We start from the raw sequence: 18,841 nt of genomic DNA, 5'->3' as shown, positions 1-18,841 counted from the left end.
CTAGTATTACTAGAGTGGCTTCCAGCGTAATAATCAAGAAGCGTTCATAGTATTACTCCAGGAGGGTTCATAGTATTACTCCAGGAGGTTTCATAGTATTACTCCAGGAGGGTTCATAGTATTACACCAAGAGGGTTCGTACTAGTATTACTCCAGGAGGGTTCGTACTAGTATTACTACAGTGGGCTCAATAGTATTAGTCCAGGAGGGTTCATAGTATTACTCCAGGAGGGTTCATAGTATTACACGAGGAGGGTTCATAGTATTACACCAAGATGGTTCGTACTAGTATTACTACAGAGGCTGCATATTTTTACTCCAGGACGGTGCAATATATAGAATTACTATGCAGACCCTATAGTATCACTCCAGAAGGGTTCATAGTGTTACCACATAGACTTCATCATATTACTCCAGGAGTGTTCGTACTAGTATTACTAGAGTGGCTTCCAGCGTAATAATCAAGAAGCGTTCATAGTATTACTCCAGGAGGGTTCATAGTATTACTCCAGGAGGTTTCATAGTATTACTCCAGGAGGGTTCATAGTATTACACCAAGAGGGTTCGTACTAGTATTACTCCAGGAGGGTTCGTACTAGTATTACTACAGTGGGCTCAATAGTATTAGTCCAGGAGGGTTCATAGTATTACTCCAGGAGGGTTCATAGTATTACACGAGGAGGGTTCATAGTATTACACCAAGATGGTTCGTACTAGTATTACTACAGAGGCTGCATATTTTTACTCCAGGACGGTGCAATATATAGAATTACTATGCAGACCCTATAGTATCACTCCAGAAGGGTTCATAGTGATACCACATAGACTTCATCATATTACTCCAGGAGTGTTCGTACTAGTATTACTAGAGTGGCTTCCAGCGTAATAATCAAGAAGCGTTCATAGTATTACTCCAGGAGGGTTCATAGTATTACTCCAGGAGGTTTCATAGTATTACTCCAGGAGGGTTCATAGTATTACACCAAGAGGGTTCGTACTAGTATTACTCCAGGAGGGTTCGTACTAGTATTACTACAGTGGGCTCAATAGTATTAGTCCAGGAGGGTTCATAGTATTACTCCAGGAGGGTTCATAGTATTACACGAGGAGGGTTCATAGTATTACACCAAGATGGTTCGTACTAGTATTACTCCAGGAGGGTTCGTACTAGTATTACTACAGTGGGCTCAATAGTATTACTCCAGGAGGGTTCATAGTATTACACCAGGAGGGTTCATAGTATTACACCAAGAGGGTTCGTACTAGTATTACTCCAGGAGGGTTCGTACTAGTATTACTACAGTGGGCTCAATAGTATTAGTCCAGGAGGGTTCATAGTATTACTCCAGGAGGGTTCATAGTATTACACGAGGAGGGTTCATAGTATTACACCAAGATGGTTCGTACTAGTATTACTCCAGGAGGGTTCGTACTAGTATTACTACAGTGGGCTCAATAGTAATACTCCAGGAGTGTTCATTGTATTACTACAGGAGTGTTCATAGTATTACTCCAGGAGGGTTCAAAGTATTACTCCAGAGGGTTCATAGTATTACTCCAGGAGTGTTCAAAATATTACACGAGGAGGGTTCATAGTATTACACCAAGATGGTTCGTACTAGTATTACTACAGAGGCTGCATATTTTTACTCCAGGACGGTGCAATATATAGAATTACTATGCAGACCCTATAGTATCACTCCAGAAGGGTTCATAGTGATACCACATAGACTTCATCATATTACTCCAGGAGTGTTCGTACTAGTATTACTAGAGTGGCTTCCAGCGTAATAATCAAGAAGCGTTCATAGTATTACTCCAGGAGGGTTCATAGTATTACTCCAGGAGGTTTCATAGTATTACTCCAGGAGGGTTCATAGTATTACACCAAGAGGGTTCGTACTAGTATTACTCCAGGAGGGTTCGTACTAGTATTACTACAGTGGGCTCAATAGTATTAGTCCAGGAGGGTTCATAGTATTACTCCAGGAGGGTTCATAGTATTACACGAGGAGGGTTCATAGTATTACACCAAGATGGTTCGTACTAGTATTACTCCAGGAGGGTTCGTACTAGTATTACTACAGTGGGCTCAATAGTATTACTCCAGGAGGGTTCATAGTATTACACCAGGAGGGTTCATAGTATTACACCAAGAGGGTTCGTACTAGTATTACTCCAGGAGGGTTCGTACTAGTATTACTACAGTGGGCTCAATAGTATTAGTCCAGGAGGGTTCATAGTATTACTCCAGGAGGGTTCATAGTATTACACGAGGAGGGTTCATAGTATTACACCAAGATGGTTCGTACTAGTATTACTCCAGGAGGGTTCGTACTAGTATTACTACAGTGGGCTCAATAGTAATACTCCAGGAGTGTTCAAAATATTACTCCAGAATGGTTTATAGTATTACTCCAGGAGGGTTCATAGTATTACACCAGGAGGATTCATAGTATTACTCCAGGAGTGTTCATAGAATTACTCCAGGAGGGTTCATAATATTACTCCAGGAGAGTTCATTGTATTAATCCAGGAGTGTTCATAGTATTATTCCAGGAGGGTTCATAGTGTTACTCCAGAATGGTTTATAGTATTACTCCAGGAGGGTTCATAGTATTACACCAGGAGGGTTCAAAGTATTACTCCAGGGGGTTCACAGTATTACTCCAGGAGGGTTCATAGTATTACTCCAGAGGGTTCATAGTATTACTCCAGGAGGGTTTATAGTATTATTCCAGGAGGATTCAAAGTATTACTGCAGGAGGGGTCATAGTATTAATCCAGGAGGGTTCATAGAAATACTCCAGGAGGGTTAATAGTACTACTCCAGGAGGGTTCATAGCATTAATCCAGGAGGGTTCATAGCATTACTCCAGGAGGGTTCATAGTATTAATCCAGAAGGGTTCATAGTATTACTACAGAGGCTGCATATTTTTACTCCAGGACAGTGCAATATATAGAATTACTATGCAGACCCTATAGTATCACTCCAGAAGGGTTCATAGTGTTACCACATAGACTTCATCATATTACTCCAGGAGTGTTCGTACTAGTATTACTAGAGTGGCTTCCAGCGTAATAATCAAGAAGCGTTCATAGTATTACTCCAGGAGGGTTCATAGTATTACTCCAGGAGGGTTCATAGTATTACACGAGGAGGGTTCATAGTATTACACCAAGATGGTTCGTACTAGTATTACTCCAGGAGGGTTCGTACTAGTATTACTACAGTGGGCTCAACAGTAATACTCCAGGAGTGTTCATTGTATTACTACAGGAGTGTTCATAGTATTACTCCAGGAGGGTTCAAAGTATTACTCCAGAGGGTTCATAGTATTACTCCAGGAGTGTTCAAAATATTACTCCAGAATGGTTTATAGTATTACTCCAGGAGGGTTCATAGTATTACACCAGGAGGATTCATAGTATTACTCCAGGAGTGTTCATAGAATTACTCCAGGAGGGTTCATAATATTACTCCAGGAGAGTTCATTGTATTAATCCAGGAGTGTTCATAGTATTATTCCAGGAGGGTTCATAGTGTTACTCCAGAATGGTTTATAGTATTACTCCAGGAGGGTTCATAGTATTACACCAGGAGGGTTCATAGTATTACTCCAGGAGTATTTATAGTATTACTCCAGGAGGGTTCATAGTATTAATCCAGGAGTGTTCATAGAATTACTCCAGGAAGGTTCATAGTATTACTCCAGGAGTGTTCAAAGTATTACTCCAGGGGGTTCACAGTATTACTCCAGGAGGGTTCATAGTATTAATCCAGGAGTGTTCATAGAATTACTCCAGGAAGGTTCATAGTATTACTCCAGGAGTGTTCAAAGTATTACTCCAGGGGGTTCACAGTATTACTCCAGGAGGGTTCATAGTATTACTCCAGAGGGTTCATAGTATTACTCCAGGAGGGTTTATAGTATTATTCCAGGAGGATTCAAAGTATTACTGCAGGAGGGGTCATAGTATTAATCCAGGAGGGTTCATAGAAATACTCCAGGAGGGTTAATAGTACTACTCCAGGAGGGTTCATAGCATTAATCCAGGAGGGTTCATAGCATTACTCCAGGAGGGTTCATAGTATTAATCCAGAAGGGTTCATAGTATTACTCCAGGAGGGTTCATAGTATTAATCCAGGAGTGTTCATAGTATTACTCCAGGAGAGTTCACTGTATTAATCCAGGAGTGTTCATAGTATTATTCCGGGAGGGTTCATAGTGTTACTCCAGAATGGTTTATAGTATTACTCCAGGAGGGTTCATAGTATTACTCCAGGAGTGTTCAAAATATTACTCCAGGGGGTTCATAGTATTACACCAGGAGGGTTCATAGTATTACTCCAGGAGGGTTCATAGTATTACTTCAGGAGTGTTCAAAATATTACTCCAGGGGGTTCATAGTATTACTCCAGGAGGGTTCATAGTATTACTCCAGGAGGGTTCATAGTATTACACCAGGAGGGTTCATAGTATTACTCCAGGAGGGTTCAAAGCATTACTCCAGAGGGTTCATAGTATTACTTCAGGAGTGTTCAAAATATTACTCCAGGGGGTTCATAGTATTACTCCAGGAGGGTTCATAGTATTACTCCAGGAGGATTCATAGTATTACTCCAGGAGTGTTTATAGAATTACTCCAGGAGGGTTCATAGTATAACTCCAGGAGAGTTCATTGTATTAATCCAGGAGTGTTCATAGTATTATTCCAGGAGGGTTCATAGTGTTACTCCAGAATGGTTTATAGTATTACTCCAGGAGGGTTCATAGTATTACACCAGGAGTGTTCATAGTATTAATCCAGGAGTATTTATAGTATTACTCCAGGAGGGTTCATAGTATTAATCCAGGAGTGTTCATAGAATTAATCCAGGAAGGTTCATAGTATTACTCCAGGAGTGTTCAAAGTATTACTCCAGGGGGTTCATAGTATTACTCCAGGAGGGTTCATGGTATTACTCCAGAGGGTTCATAGTATTACTCCAGGAGTGTTCAAAATATTAATCCAGGGGGTTCATAGTATTTTATAAGGAGGGTTAATAGTATTACTCCAGGAGGGTTCATAGTATTACTCCAGGAGTGTTTAAAGTATTAATCCAGGAGTGTTCATAGAATTACTCCAGGAAGGTTCATAGTATTACTCCAGGAGTGTTCAAAGTATTACTCCAGGAGGGTTCATAGTATTACTCCAGGAGAGTTCATTGTATTAATCCAGGAGTGTTCATAGTATTATTCCAGGAGGGTTCATAGTGTTACTCCAGAATGGTTTATAGTATTACTCCAGGAGGGTTCATAGTATTACACCAGGAGGGTTCATAGTATTACTCCAGGAGGGTTCAAAGCATTACTCCAGAGGGTTCATAGTATTACTTCAGGAGTGTTCAAAATATTACTCCAGGGGGTTCATAGTATTACTCCAGGAGGGTTCATAGTATTACTCCAGGAGGATTCATAGTATTACTCCAGGAGTGTTTATAGAATTACTCCAGGAGGGTTCATAGTATAACTCCAGGAGAGTTCATTGTATTAATCCAGGGGGTTCATAGTATTACACCAGGAGGGTTCATAGTATTACTCCAGGAGGGTTCATAGTATTACTTCAGGAGTGTTCAAAATATTACTCCAGGGGGTTCATAGTATTACTCCAGGAGGGTTCAAAATATTACTCCAGGGGGTTCATAGTATTACACCAGGAGGGTTCATAGTATTACTCCAGGAGGGTTCATAGTATTACTTCAGGAGTGTTCAAAATATTACTCCAGGGGGTTCATAGTATTACTCCAGGAGGGTTCATAGTATTACTCCAGGAGGGTTCATAGTATTACACCAGGAGGGTTCATAGTATTACTCCAGGAGGGTTCAAAGCATTACTCCAGAGGGTTCATAGTATTACTTCAGGAGTGTTCAAAATATTACTCCAGGGGGTTCATAGTATTACTCCAGGAGGGTTCATAGTATTACTCCAGGAGGATTCATAGTATTACTCCAGGAGTGTTTATAGAATTACTCCAGGAGGGTTCATAGTATAACTCCAGGAGAGTTCATTGTATTAATCCAGGAGTGTTCATAGTATTATTCCAGGAGGGTTCATAGTGTTACTCCAGAATGGTTTATAGTATTACTCCAGGAGGGTTCATAGTATTACACCAGGAGTGTTCATAGTATTAATCCAGGAGTATTTATAGTATTACTCCAGGAGGGTTCATAGTATTAATCCAGGAGTGTTCATAGAATTAATCCAGGAAGGTTCATAGTATTACTCCAGGAGTGTTCAAAGTATTACTCCAGGGGGTTCATAGTATTACTCCAGGAGGGTTCATGGTATTACTCCAGAGGGTTCATAGTATTACTCCAGGAGTGTTCAAAATATTAATCCAGGGGGTTCATAGTATTTTATAAGGAGGGTTAATAGTATTACTCCAGGAGGGTTCATAGTATTACTCCAGGAGTGTTTAAAGTATTAATCCAGGAGTGTTCATAGAATTACTCCAGGAAGGTTCATAGTATTACTCCAGGAGTGTTCAAAGTATTACTCCAGGAGGGTTCATAGTATTACTCCAGGAGAGTTCATTGTATTAATCCAGGAGTGTTCATAGTATTATTCCAGGAGGGTTCATAGTGTTACTCCAGAATGGTTTATAGTATTACTCCAGGAGGGTTCATAGTATTACACCAGGAGGGTTCATAGTATTACTCCAGGAGGGTTCAAAGCATTACTCCAGAGGGTTCATAGTATTACTTCAGGAGTGTTCAAAATATTACTCCAGGGGGTTCATAGTATTACTCCAGGAGGGTTCATAGTATTACTCCAGGAGGATTCATAGTATTACTCCAGGAGTGTTTATAGAATTACTCCAGGAGGGTTCATAGTATAACTCCAGGAGAGTTCATTGTATTAATCCAGGAGTGTTCATAGTATTATTCCAGGAGGGTTCATAGTGTTACTCCAGAATGGTTTATAGTATTACTCCAGGAGGGTTCATAGTATTACACCAGGAGTGTTCATAGTATTAATCCAGGAGTATTTATAGTATTACTCCAGGAGGGTTCATAGTATTAATCCAGGAGTGTTCATAGAATTAATCCAGGAAGGTTCATAGTATTACTCCAGGAGTGTTCAAAGTATTACTCCAGGGGGTTCATAGTATTACTCCAGGAGGGTTCATGGTATTACTCCAGAGGGTTCATAGTATTACTCCAGGAGTGTTCAAAATATTAATCCAGGGGGTTCATAGTATTTTATAAGGAGGGTTAATAGTATTACTCCAGGAGGGTTCATAGTATTACTCCAGGAGTGTTTAAAATATTACTCCAGGGGGTTCATAGTATTACTCCAGGAGGGTTCATAGTATTACTCCAGAGGGTTCATAGTATTACTCCAGGAGTGTTCAAAATATTAATCCAGGGGGTTCATAGTATTATATAAGGAGGGTTAATAGTATTACTCCAGGAGGGTTCATAGTATTACTCCAGGAGTGTTCAAAATATTACCCCAGGGGGTTCATAGTATTACTCCAGGAGGGTTCATAGTATTACACCAGGAGGATTCATAGTATTACTCCAGGAGTGTTCATAGAATTACTCCAGGAGGGTTCATAGTATTACTCCAGGAGAGTTCATTGTATTAATCCAGGAGTGTTCATAGTATTATTCCAGGAGGGTTCATAGTGTTACTCCAGAATGGTTTATAGTATTACTCCAGGAGGGTTCATAGTATTACACCAGGAGGGTTCATAGTATTAATCCAGAAGTATTTATAGTATTACTCCAGGAGGGTTCATAGTATTAATCTAGGAGTGTTCATAGAATTACTCCAGGAAGGTTCATAGTATTACTCCAGGAGTGTTCAAAGTATTACTCCAGGGGGTTCACAGTATTACTCCAGGAGGGTTCATAGTATTACTCTAGAGGGTTCATAGTATTACTCCAGGAGGGTTCATAGTATTACTCCAGAGGGTTCATAGTATTACTCCAGGAGTGTTCAAAATATTTATCCAGGGGGTTCATAGTATTATATAAGGAGCGTTAATAGTATTACTCCAGGAGGGTTCATAGTATTACTCCAGGAGTGTTCAAAATATTACTCCAGGGGGTTCATAGTATTACTCCAGGAGGGTTCATAGTATTACACCAGGAGGATTCATAGTATTACTCCAGGAGTGTTCATAGAATTACTCCAGGAGGGTTCATAGTATTACTCCAGGAGAGTTCATTGTATTAATCCAGGAGTGTTCATAGTATTATTCCAGGATGGTTCATAGTGTTACTCCAGAATGGTTTATAGTATTACTCCAGGAGGGTTCATAGTATTACACCAGGAGGGTTCATAGTATTAATCCAGGAGTATTTATAGTATTACTCCAGAGGGTTCATAGTATTACTCCAGAGGGTTCATAGTATTACTCCAGGAGTGTTCAAAATATTAATCCAGGGGGTTCATAGTATTATATAAGGAGGGTTAATAGTATTACTCCAGGAGGGTTCATAGTATTACTCCAGGAGTGTTCAAAATATTACCCCAGGGGGTTCATAGTATTACTCCAGGAGGGTTCATAGTATTACACCAGGAGGATTCATAGTATTACTCCAGGAGTGTTCATAGAATTACTCCAGGAGGGTTCATAGTATTACTCCAGGAGAGTTCATTGTATTAATCCAGGAGTGTTCATAGTATTATTCCAGGAGGGTTCATAGTGTTACTCCAGAATGGTTTATAGTATTACTCCAGGAGGGTTCATAGTATTACACCAGGAGGGTTCATAGTATTAATCCAGAAGTATTTATAGTATTACTCCAGGAGGGTTCATAGTATTCATCTAGGAGTGTTCATAGAATTACTCCAGGAAGGTTCATAGTATTACTCCAGGAGTGTTCAAAGTATTACTCCAGGGGGTTCACAGTATTACTCCAGGAGGGTTCATAGTATTACTCTAGAGGGTTCATAGTATTACTCCAGGAGGGTTCATAGTATTACTCCAGAGGGTTCATAGTATTACTCCAGGAGTGTTCAAAATATTTATCCAGGGGGTTCATAGTATTATATAAGGAGCGTTAATAGTATTACTCCAGGAGGGTTCATAGTATTACTCCAGGAGTGTTCAAAATATTACTCCAGGGGGTTCATAGTATTACTCCAGGAGGGTTCATAGTATTACACCAGGAGGATTCATAGTATTACTCCAGGAGTGTTCATAGAATTACTCCAGGAGGGTTCATAGTATTACTCCAGGAGAGTTCATTGTATTAATCCAGGAGTGTTCATAGTATTATTCCAGGATTGTTCATAGTGTTACTCCAGAATGGTTTATAGTATTACTCCAGGAGGGTTCATAGTATTACACCAGGAGGGTTCATAGTATTAATCCAGGAGTATTTATAGTATTACTCCAGGAGGGTTCATAGTATTAATCCAGGAGTGTTCATAGAATTACTCCAGGAAGGTTCATAGTATTACTCCAGGAGTGTTCAAAGTATTACTCTAGGGGGTTCACAGTATTACTCCAGGAGGGTTCATATTATTACTCCAGAGGGTTCATAGTATTACTCCAGGAGGGTTTATAGTATTATTCCAGGAGGATTCATAGTATTACTGCAGGAGGGGCCATAGTATTAATCCAGGAGGGTTCATAGAAATACTCCAGGAGGGTTAATAGTACTACTCCAGGAGGGTTCATAGCATTAATCCAGGAGGGTTCATAGCATTACTCCAGGAGGGTTCATAGTATTAATCCAGAAGGGTTCATAGTATTACTCCAGGAGTGTTCATAGTATTACTCCAGGAGCGTTCATAGTATTAATCCAGGAGTATTCATAGTATTACTCCAGGAGGGTTCATAGTATTACTCCAGGAGTACTCATAGTATTACTGCAGGTGGGGCCATAGTATTACTCCAGGAGGGTTCATAGTATTAATCCTGGAGTGTTCATAGAATTACTCCAGGAAGGTTCATAGTATTACTCCAGGAGGGTTCATAGTATTACTCCAGGAGTATTCATAGTATTACTGCAGGTGGGGCCATAGTATTACTCCAGGAGAGTTCATTGTATTAATCCAGGAGTGTTCATAGTATTATTCCAGGATTGTTCATAGTGTTACTCCAGAATGGTTTATAGTATTACTCCAGGAGGTTTCATAGTATTACACCAGGAGGGTTCATAATATTAATCCAGGAGTATTTATAGTATTACTCCAGGAGGGTTCATAGTATTAATCCAGGAGTGTTCATATAATTACTCCAGGAAGGTTCATAGTATTACTCCAGGAGTGTTCAAAGTATTACTCTAGGGGGTTCACAGTATTACTCCAGGAGGGTTCATATTATTACTCCAGAGGGTTCATAGTATTACTCCAGGAGGGTTTATAGTATTATTCCAGGAGGATTCATAGTATTACTGCAGGAGGGGCCATAGTATTAATCCAGGAGGGTTCATAGAAATACTCCAGGAGGGTTAATAGTACTACTCCAGGAGGGTTCATAGCATTAATCCAGGAGGGTTCATAGCATTACTCCAGGAGGGTTCATAGTATTAATCCAGAAGGGTTCATAGTATTACTCCAGGAGTGTTCATAGTATTACTCCAGGAGCGTTCATAGTATTAATCCAGGAGTATTCATAGTATTACTCCAGGAGGGTTCATAGTATTACTCCAGGAGTACTCATAGTATTACTGCAGGTGGGGCCATAGTATTACTCCAGGAGGGTTCATAGTATTAATCCTGGAGTGTTCATAGAATTACTCCAGGAAGGTTCATAGTATTACTCCAGGAGGGTTCATAGTATTACTCCAGGAGTATTCATAGTATTACTGCAGGTGGGGCCATAGTATTACTCCAGGAGGGTTCATAGTATTAATCCTGGAGTGTTCATAGAATTACTCCAGGAAGGTTCATAGTATTACTCCAGGAGTGTTCAAAGTATTACTCCAGGGGGTTCATAGTATTACTCCAGGAGGGTTCATAGTATTACTCCAGAGGGTTCATAGTATTACTCCAGGAGTGTTCAAAATATTAATCCAGGGGGTTCATAGTATTATATAAGGTGGGTTAATAGTATTACTCCAGGAGGGTTCATAGCATTAATCCAGGAGGGTTAATAGTACTACTCCAGGAGGGTTCATAGCATTAATCCAGGATGGTTCATAGTATTACTCCAGGAGTGTTCAAAATATTAATCCAGGGGGTTCATAGTATTATATAAGGAGGGTTACTAGTATTACTCCAGGAGGGTTCATAGCATTAATCCAGGAGGGTTAATAGTACTACTCCAGGAGGGTTCATAGCATTAATCCAGGAGGGTTCATAGTATTACTCTAGGAGGGTTCATAGTATTAATCCAGGAGGGTTCATAGTATTACTCCAGGAGTGTTCATAGTATTACTCCAGGGGGTTCATAGTATTACTCCAGGAGGGTTTATAGTATTATTCCAGGAGGATTCATAGTATTACTGCAGGAGGGGTCATAGTACTACTCCAGGAGGGTTCATAGCATTAATCCAGGAGGGTTCATAGCATTACTCCAGGAGGGTTCATAGTATTAATCCAGAAGAGTTCATAGTATTACTCCAGGAGTGTTCATAGTATTACTCCAGGAGCGTTCATAGTATTAATCCAGGAGTATTCATAGTATTACTCCAGGAGGGTTCATAGTATTAATCCAGGAGTATTCATAGTATTACTGCAGGAGGGGCCATAGTATTAATCCAGGAGTATTTATAGTATTACTCCAGGAGGGTTCATAGTATTAATCCAGGAGAGTTCATAGAATTACTCCAGGAAGGTTCATAGTATTACTCCAGGAGTGTTCAAAGTATTACTCCAGGGGGTTCATAGTATTACTCCAGGAGGGTTCATAGTATTACTCCAGAGGGTTCATAGTATTACTCCAGGAGTGTTCAAAATATTAATCCGGGGGGTTCATAGTATTATATAAGGAGGGTTAATAGTATTACTCCAGGAGGGTTCATAGCATTAATCCAGGAGGGTTAATAGTACTACTCCAGGAGGGTTCATAGCATTAATCCAGGAGGGTTCAAAGTATTACTCCAGGAGGGTTCATGGTATTAATCCAGGAGGGTTCATAGTATTACTCCAGGAGTGTTCATAGTATTACTCCAGGAGGGTTTATAGTATTATTCCAGGAGGATTCATAGTATTACTGCAGGAGGGGTCATAGTATTAATCCAGGAGGGTTCATAGAAGTACTCCAGGAGGGTTGATAGTACTACTCCAGGAGGGTTCATAGCATTAATCCAGGAGGGTTCATAGTATTAATCCAGAAGGGTTCATAGTATTACTCCAGGAGTGTTCATAGTATTACTCCAGGAGCGTTCATAGTATTAATCCAGGAGTATTCATAGTATTACTCCAGGAGGGTTCATAGTATTAATCCAGGAGTATTCATAGTATTACTGCAGGAGGGGCCATAGTATTAATCCAGGAGTCTTCATAAAAATACTCCAGGAGGGTTCATTGTATTAATCCAGGAGTGTTCATAGTATTACTCCAGGAGGGTTCATAGTATTACTCCAGGATGGTTCATAGTATTATTCCAGGAGGGTTCATGGTATTACTCCAGGAGCGTTCATAGTATTAATCCAGGAGTATTCATAGTATTACTCCAGGAGGGTTCATAGTATTAATCCAGGAGTATTCATAGTATTACTGCAGGAGGGGTCATAGTATTAATCCAGGAGTCTTAATAGAAATACTCCAGGAGGGTTCATTGTATTAATCCAGGAGTGTTCATAGTATTACTCCAAGAGGGTTCATAGTATTACACCAGGAGGGTTCATATTACTACTTCACTTAATTAGTGACTCTAGGAGGGTGTATAGTATTACTCCAGGAGGGTTCATATTACTACTTTACTTACTTACTCCATGAGGGTTCATATTACCACTTTACTTAGTTAGTTAGTTACTCCAGGAGAATTCGTAGTATTACTCCAGGAGGGTTCAAAGTATTACTTCAGGAGGGTTCATATTACTACTATACTTAATTACATCTCGTCACTATCCATGTGCCAAATGTTAAAATAGATAAATTTAGAGCAATATCTTTGCTATATAAATGAATGTAAATGAGCTGCTCGGGGGATTTCTGCACTCCCTGAGTTCTTTCAAGTAGATGTTTTGAAAGAAGGTCATTTACTCCGCGTGCTCTCTGGGTCGAATCTGATTCATCAGCATTTTAAAGATTAGATTTTGAAGAAAAGAGCCCGTAAAATGTGCTGAGCCAGCAACCGCCGTTGCACGCCACGACCACTAGATGGCGGTGAAGTATCTCCATAGGATCCCTGTCGGTTCATATGTGGACAGAAGATTCTTCACTTTCCAAGTAAAGATGTTGAAACTGAAGCTGCGTGTCTTTCTGTGAACGTGTTTAATCCTCACGTGTGTCGAAACAGAAGGATTCATTGTGTGTTTGGAAATATAACTGGAAAATATGAATGTTTATTGGTGATAAATGAGTAAAACTAAAAGTAGTTTTCTGCTCATATAAAGGTGCTTTGAAGACCGCTTTGATCTGGATTGAGAACCTGGCTGAGGGTTGCCAGTGAGACCAGAGTGCTGGTCTGTGCAGGTCCTCCTGTCATCTCGATGTGTCATGAAGCAGTTTTCCACGTCCCCCTCCTCGTCTCTTGTTCTGCTTGTAAATGAAAACCACATGTGTCTCGCTGGTCCACTCTGGTACTGCAGGCGGCTGATCCAGGACCAGCAGCTCTCACAACACTTCCTCCGGCCTGGACCCAGGACAGCGTCCCCGGGGACCCCCTCGGCATCTGGACTTGGCAGCAACTTTCTTTTCCCAGGAAACAAGTGCTGCTTTAGTGAGCTGCCAGAGTGACCTGGTTGGCTGGGACTCGCTGCCCTGGTTCTGATTCTCACTGACTCGGTACCAAGAAGACCATCGACTCCACTAGAGGCTGTGTTCTGAACGCACACGCCTCAAGATCTGCATCGTATCGACGTCTGAAGACAAACTTCTGGATACATGAAGTCTTCCTCCACCCTCAGTTTAATACCGAGGAGAAGATGCTCTGCTCCGAGTCTCTGCCGACTGACTGAGCTCCTGAAGCTGACATGTGATGATGAAGCGTCATAGTCTTCATGGTTCCTTCGAAGAGTTCACTTGTGTTTGCTGTGTCAGTTGTCGGACCGGTTTGTGACGTCACAACCGTTTCACGAAAACTCCCTTTTTCCATCTCCACCCCTCCTTCGTATCCTTATTCCAACCCTCCCTTCTTCTCTTCCCCCTCCTTTCTATCCTTCTCTTCTACCCCCTCCATCCTTTCACCTCTCCTTCAATCTTTTCTTCAATCCATTCTTATGATCCTTGTTCCTTCCTTCCTTTTTTCCCCTCCATCCTTCCTTTCCCGTCCTTCCCTCTCTCCTTAAATCAATCCTTCAATATCGTCTTTCCTCTTTCTTTTCCTTTGTTTTACATCCCACTTTTCTAGACTTCTCATCCATCCTTAAGTGAATTCCTTCCTTATCTTTCCCCTACCCTTCTATCCTATTCTTCTTCCATCCCTCCTTCCCTCTCTTTTCCTTCCCTTGTTCCATTACTTTACTCCATCCTTCCTTCTTTTCATTCCTCCTTCCCACCCTCTATTCATCCCTCTTCTATATCTTTAGACCTTTCCCTTCGATCCTACTTTCTCCACCTACTGTAAGCCATCCATTACTTGCTCCCTCCTTCATTTTACTTTATCTTTACTTTACCATTTTCTTTCACCCTTCCTTCTTTCCTTTTATTCCTCATTTCATCCCTCTTCCCTATCTTTACGCCTTTCCATTCCTTCCTACTTTTTTCCCCCACCTCCTTTTAAACCATCCTTCCCCCTTTTCTTCCTTTGTTCCTCTTCTTCCTTCATATTCTGTTCTTCCTTCCTTATTTCCATTCATTCCCCTTTCCACAGAGAAAGTAAGAGTCACTCCGGCACAGCGGATCACCATCACTTCCACCACTTGTCCCCTGCAGCCTAACAACCTCCAATTAGAACATCCCGCTGTGCAGACGTGACAGGAAATCACTGTGACGAGAGGAAATCTGTGTCACCGTCACATCACATTTTCAGAGACGAACCAGCTTGTCTGGACCGGACTCGTGGAGCGAGGACGGTGAGAAATGTCTGAGGTTACGACATCAGAGTCGAGACCAAAACACCGATGTTTTGGGACAGGTTTCGTAGTTTGTAACTAGTAAGCGAACACAAGGTAACATAGTGACGCGCTCCCTTACCTGTCGCTGCTGAGACATCTTGAACGGCAGTCCGCCTACGTGCAGCGCGGTCGTCTTGTTCTGTAGACATAACGATGCTGATGTGGAGATCTGCTGGTTCTGGTAGTGGAGCGAGTGTTGGCTGGAGGACGACGACTGCTGCTGCTGCTGCTGCTGCTGCTGGGTCGAGCTCTTGCTCAGTGGGTCGACCGTCAGGGTCTGGCTGGTGGCGTGTGTAGGTTTGGGACTGAAGTGCAAAGTCGGCTTGGTGCTGAGAGCCTTCACGTCCAGGTGGTGTGCGCCACTGTGGCCGTTGGATTTGAACAGACAGTTGTTGATGCCTTTGCTCTGAGGGCTGATCCGGCTGAGCGGTGCCGGGCCGGGGAGGTTGTCCTGAAAGGAGGCGGAGGAGGAGTGCGACCAGCCGGACATGGTCGCTGTCGGCGCCTGGTGATGATGCAGCAGGGAGTTCGGCTGCTGCTGGTTGGCTGCCGCCATCTGCTTCAGCTGTTCAGCATGGGATATTTCAGGCCAGCATGGCATCGATCGAGCAGGACCTGACTGGACCTTCTGTGAGGTGCCGCTGGAGGAGGCGCCTGCAAGCGCGAACGCGGGTCCAGCTGATGCCGGCCGGAGCTGCGGCGACCCGCAGTTAACGTGACCAAAGTCCGGAGAGTGCTCCAGCTTGATGGGCTTGTCCAGTGGGGAGACCAAACCTCCCACCGCACCGACGGAACTGGGCCGTCCAAGATCCAAACCAAAGGTGTCGTCCTGCTTCAGCATCTTCTCGAACTCCAGGTCGTTCAGAGGCGAAGCCGACTTGGTCAGCTCGTCGAACAGATCCTGCAGCTCCGGGTCCAACTGGCCTTCGTCTTTAAAGTCAAAGATCATATCGGCGCTGGACTGACCACAGGATTGGACCTCGATTGGTTCCTTTTTCATTTCCTTCAGCGTCATGTTGAAGACGTCGGACGCTACTCCGTGAGACATCATGAAGTTCTTCCTCTGTGGGTTCATATTTGAGGAACCTTGGAAGGAGTGACATGGGTTCAAGTTCATGGGCCCTGGTCCCAGATTGGCACCCTCCATGCGGGCCCGTTTGAAGTTAGATCCAGGGAAAGCACAGGAGACGTTGCTCTGCTTCGGAGCTTGTCCCTCAATCTTTCTCCGTAACGATCCATGAAGCTGCAAAACACGAAAACAAACATCAGATCAGGGAAAACATGTGAGGACAGAACCAAGGCATTCCCTCGCAAGGCAGTGTTCTGCTACTTGTTCTCCACTAGCTTGGTATGTTCCCATGCAACGGTAAGTCTTAAGCGACAAGTTAGCTTTAGCCGATTTAGACTTTAGCAAAGGCTTTGAAAAGGGTGGTGTCTTACCAAATATTTGAATTGTCTTGTGATTTATTTAAAACATTTAACGCTGGTTTTAGAGACAGTACAGAGACTGTACTTAAAGTTTTTTTTCAATTGTCTGAGAACCTAGGTTTTTTATCACAGAAAGAGCAGGTGGTTTCACTCCTGCCTTTTAAACAGGACCTTTGTGGCTACCATGGGACAAATCTCAAGTTCTATGGCTAGCATTGCCTTTGGCGTACAGCAAGTGTCAGTTTTCGGTCCATTTATATGCTTCCCTTTGGGAGTTTTAACTTGTCAAAATGTCTCCTATCATTTTTTATGTGGATGACCCACAGATATACCTTCCAATCTTAGCCTCTAGACGCCAAGGTGCTGTTTCAGCTTGTCTAGACGACAAGACCAGTCAGATGGCTCAGAACTTTTACAAACTCAACAAATCAAAATCAGGTTATTGTCTTCAATCCAAAAATATCTCTGTTAAACCTCACCAACCTCAGACAACTTGCAGAAAACATAAAACCCGGTACACAGAGAACTTGCTGAATTATACACTTGTGAACCAAAGAAATTCTAAATCATCAGAACAATCAGCGGTTACAGTAGTAGACGGTAACAAAATGTATCAAGTGATTAAGGTTGTTTTTTCAAAGATTAATTATTGCTTTAGTTGTCAAAGTAAGTACGTTTTTCTTTGTACAGCGCCTTTCACAGACCAGGGTCACAAAACTAAACACGGTGAAAAATACATACAAATTAAAAAACTTTAAAAGGCCATGACAACACAGTGACAACCATAGCAGCCTGTTTAAGTATATATGTAAAGAATCATTACTTTTTCACTTCTTTCTGTTTCACTAAAACTATTGAAGATTAATAAATACAATTATGTTCCATTGATGACATCATTCTACTTATATTTTATATGTTTGATGGACAGTCCTAAAGAGTTTATTTGAACAACAGAGCAGCAGTGAGTCAACATCATGCTAGTTAACAGCATAGCAAATGTAAGTTCCTCCAGGAGCTGCCTAAAGTTTAAAGTCTAAATTCTAAATCAGTGTTAAAGCAGGATAATTGGAACTGTTGTGAAAACTGAAGCGTCTCCAGCTGTTATAAGCTTGTTGGTTTGTTTCTCTCTTCCTGGAAGCTTAGGAAAGTCTTCTCAGTACATTAGCTAATATGGAAATTAATTCAACTACCACCTCTGACCGGATGCTATAAAGCAGTTTTTGGCCAGGAAAAGTTGCCCCCCAAAAAAAACTAGTAATGGTTTGATGAAGCTTTGTGAAGGAGTGTCATCATTTTCAGAGTCCACTAGATGGCGGTCTCTGTACTATTTTCCTTTGTTTTAAGCAGCTGTTCTAATAAAACATCACATCATTTTTAAACTGATGGCGCCACCTACTGACCTCTAAACGACATGTTACTGCTTCATGAAGCTTCATCAGAGCACTACTGAAAAGCACTGTACAAATAACAGCAGTTAAATATGCTACATAGTGTTGCTCTATTGGAGCTAATGGCTACATACAGACTACATTTAGTTATTAACTGGATTCTTTGTAGTTTAAATTTAACTCGTGTCCCAATTCAACTTGTTCCTGAGCAGTCACGTGACCATCGAGGATGGTCATGTGTGACGATGATCTCACTTCCTGTCTAAACTTCCACGACCCTCCTTTCACTCAAACTCAATGAAAGTGATTGAGGGCTTCTCGCCGCTGAGTCTCATGTCACCGAGCTGAAGCTAGAAATCTGATCAGACAACAGAGTCTTTGTCTGTCGCCTCATTTGCATACGTTACACTTCCCTCGATCCGCTCGCGTCGCTGCAGACTTCAGACTCCGCGGCTTCGGCAACTCCCTCCACTAAAGTGGATTTTTACCGACACGGAGAGTAAAAATGTGCCGAACGTACAGAAATACTGTACGACTGTTACCGCGGCGCCGGCAGGGAAATAAAATGGCTCTGATTGTGCAGAGACCTGAGAGTCAGCAGCATATTTCACTGTGAGAACAAATTTGAGTCATTTCTACCAGCTGGCACACATTACATTAGGATGATTCATGGCCCGAGGGCTCGCCTGCACTTCACTGCACTTGGACATTTTCGCGTGTGCTTCATCTGCACCGGATTTAATCAAACATCCAACGTAGTGTTTGTGTCGATGAGGAGATGAAGTTTTCCAGCTCAATCGATGTCTCAGGTTTATATAAATTACGCCATTGATTCTCAACCGGTGGGTCT

General features: G+C 41.8%; 1 protein-coding gene across 1 annotated transcript in view; it reads right to left on the bottom strand.

The window, feature by feature from the left end:
- The window catches only part of maml2 (mastermind like transcriptional coactivator 2), a 57,856-nt gene that overhangs the window by 2,724 nt on the left and 36,291 nt on the right, over positions 1-18,841 (bottom strand). The window contains exon 2 of the mRNA XM_087795882.1: positions 15,255-16,418. Coding sequence (XP_087652008.1) covers positions 15,255-16,418 — 1,164 coding nt within the window. The remainder of the gene's footprint in view (positions 1-15,254; positions 16,419-18,841) is intronic.

This window comes from Callionymus lyra, chromosome 7 (genome assembly GCF_982586985.1).
Source record: "Callionymus lyra chromosome 7, fCalLyr1.hap1.1, whole genome shotgun sequence".
NCBI classification, from domain to species: domain Eukaryota; kingdom Metazoa; phylum Chordata; class Actinopteri; order Syngnathiformes; family Callionymidae; genus Callionymus; species Callionymus lyra.
The sequence above is the reverse complement of the archived record's forward strand: the minus strand, read 5'-3'. Positions and strand labels throughout refer to the sequence as shown.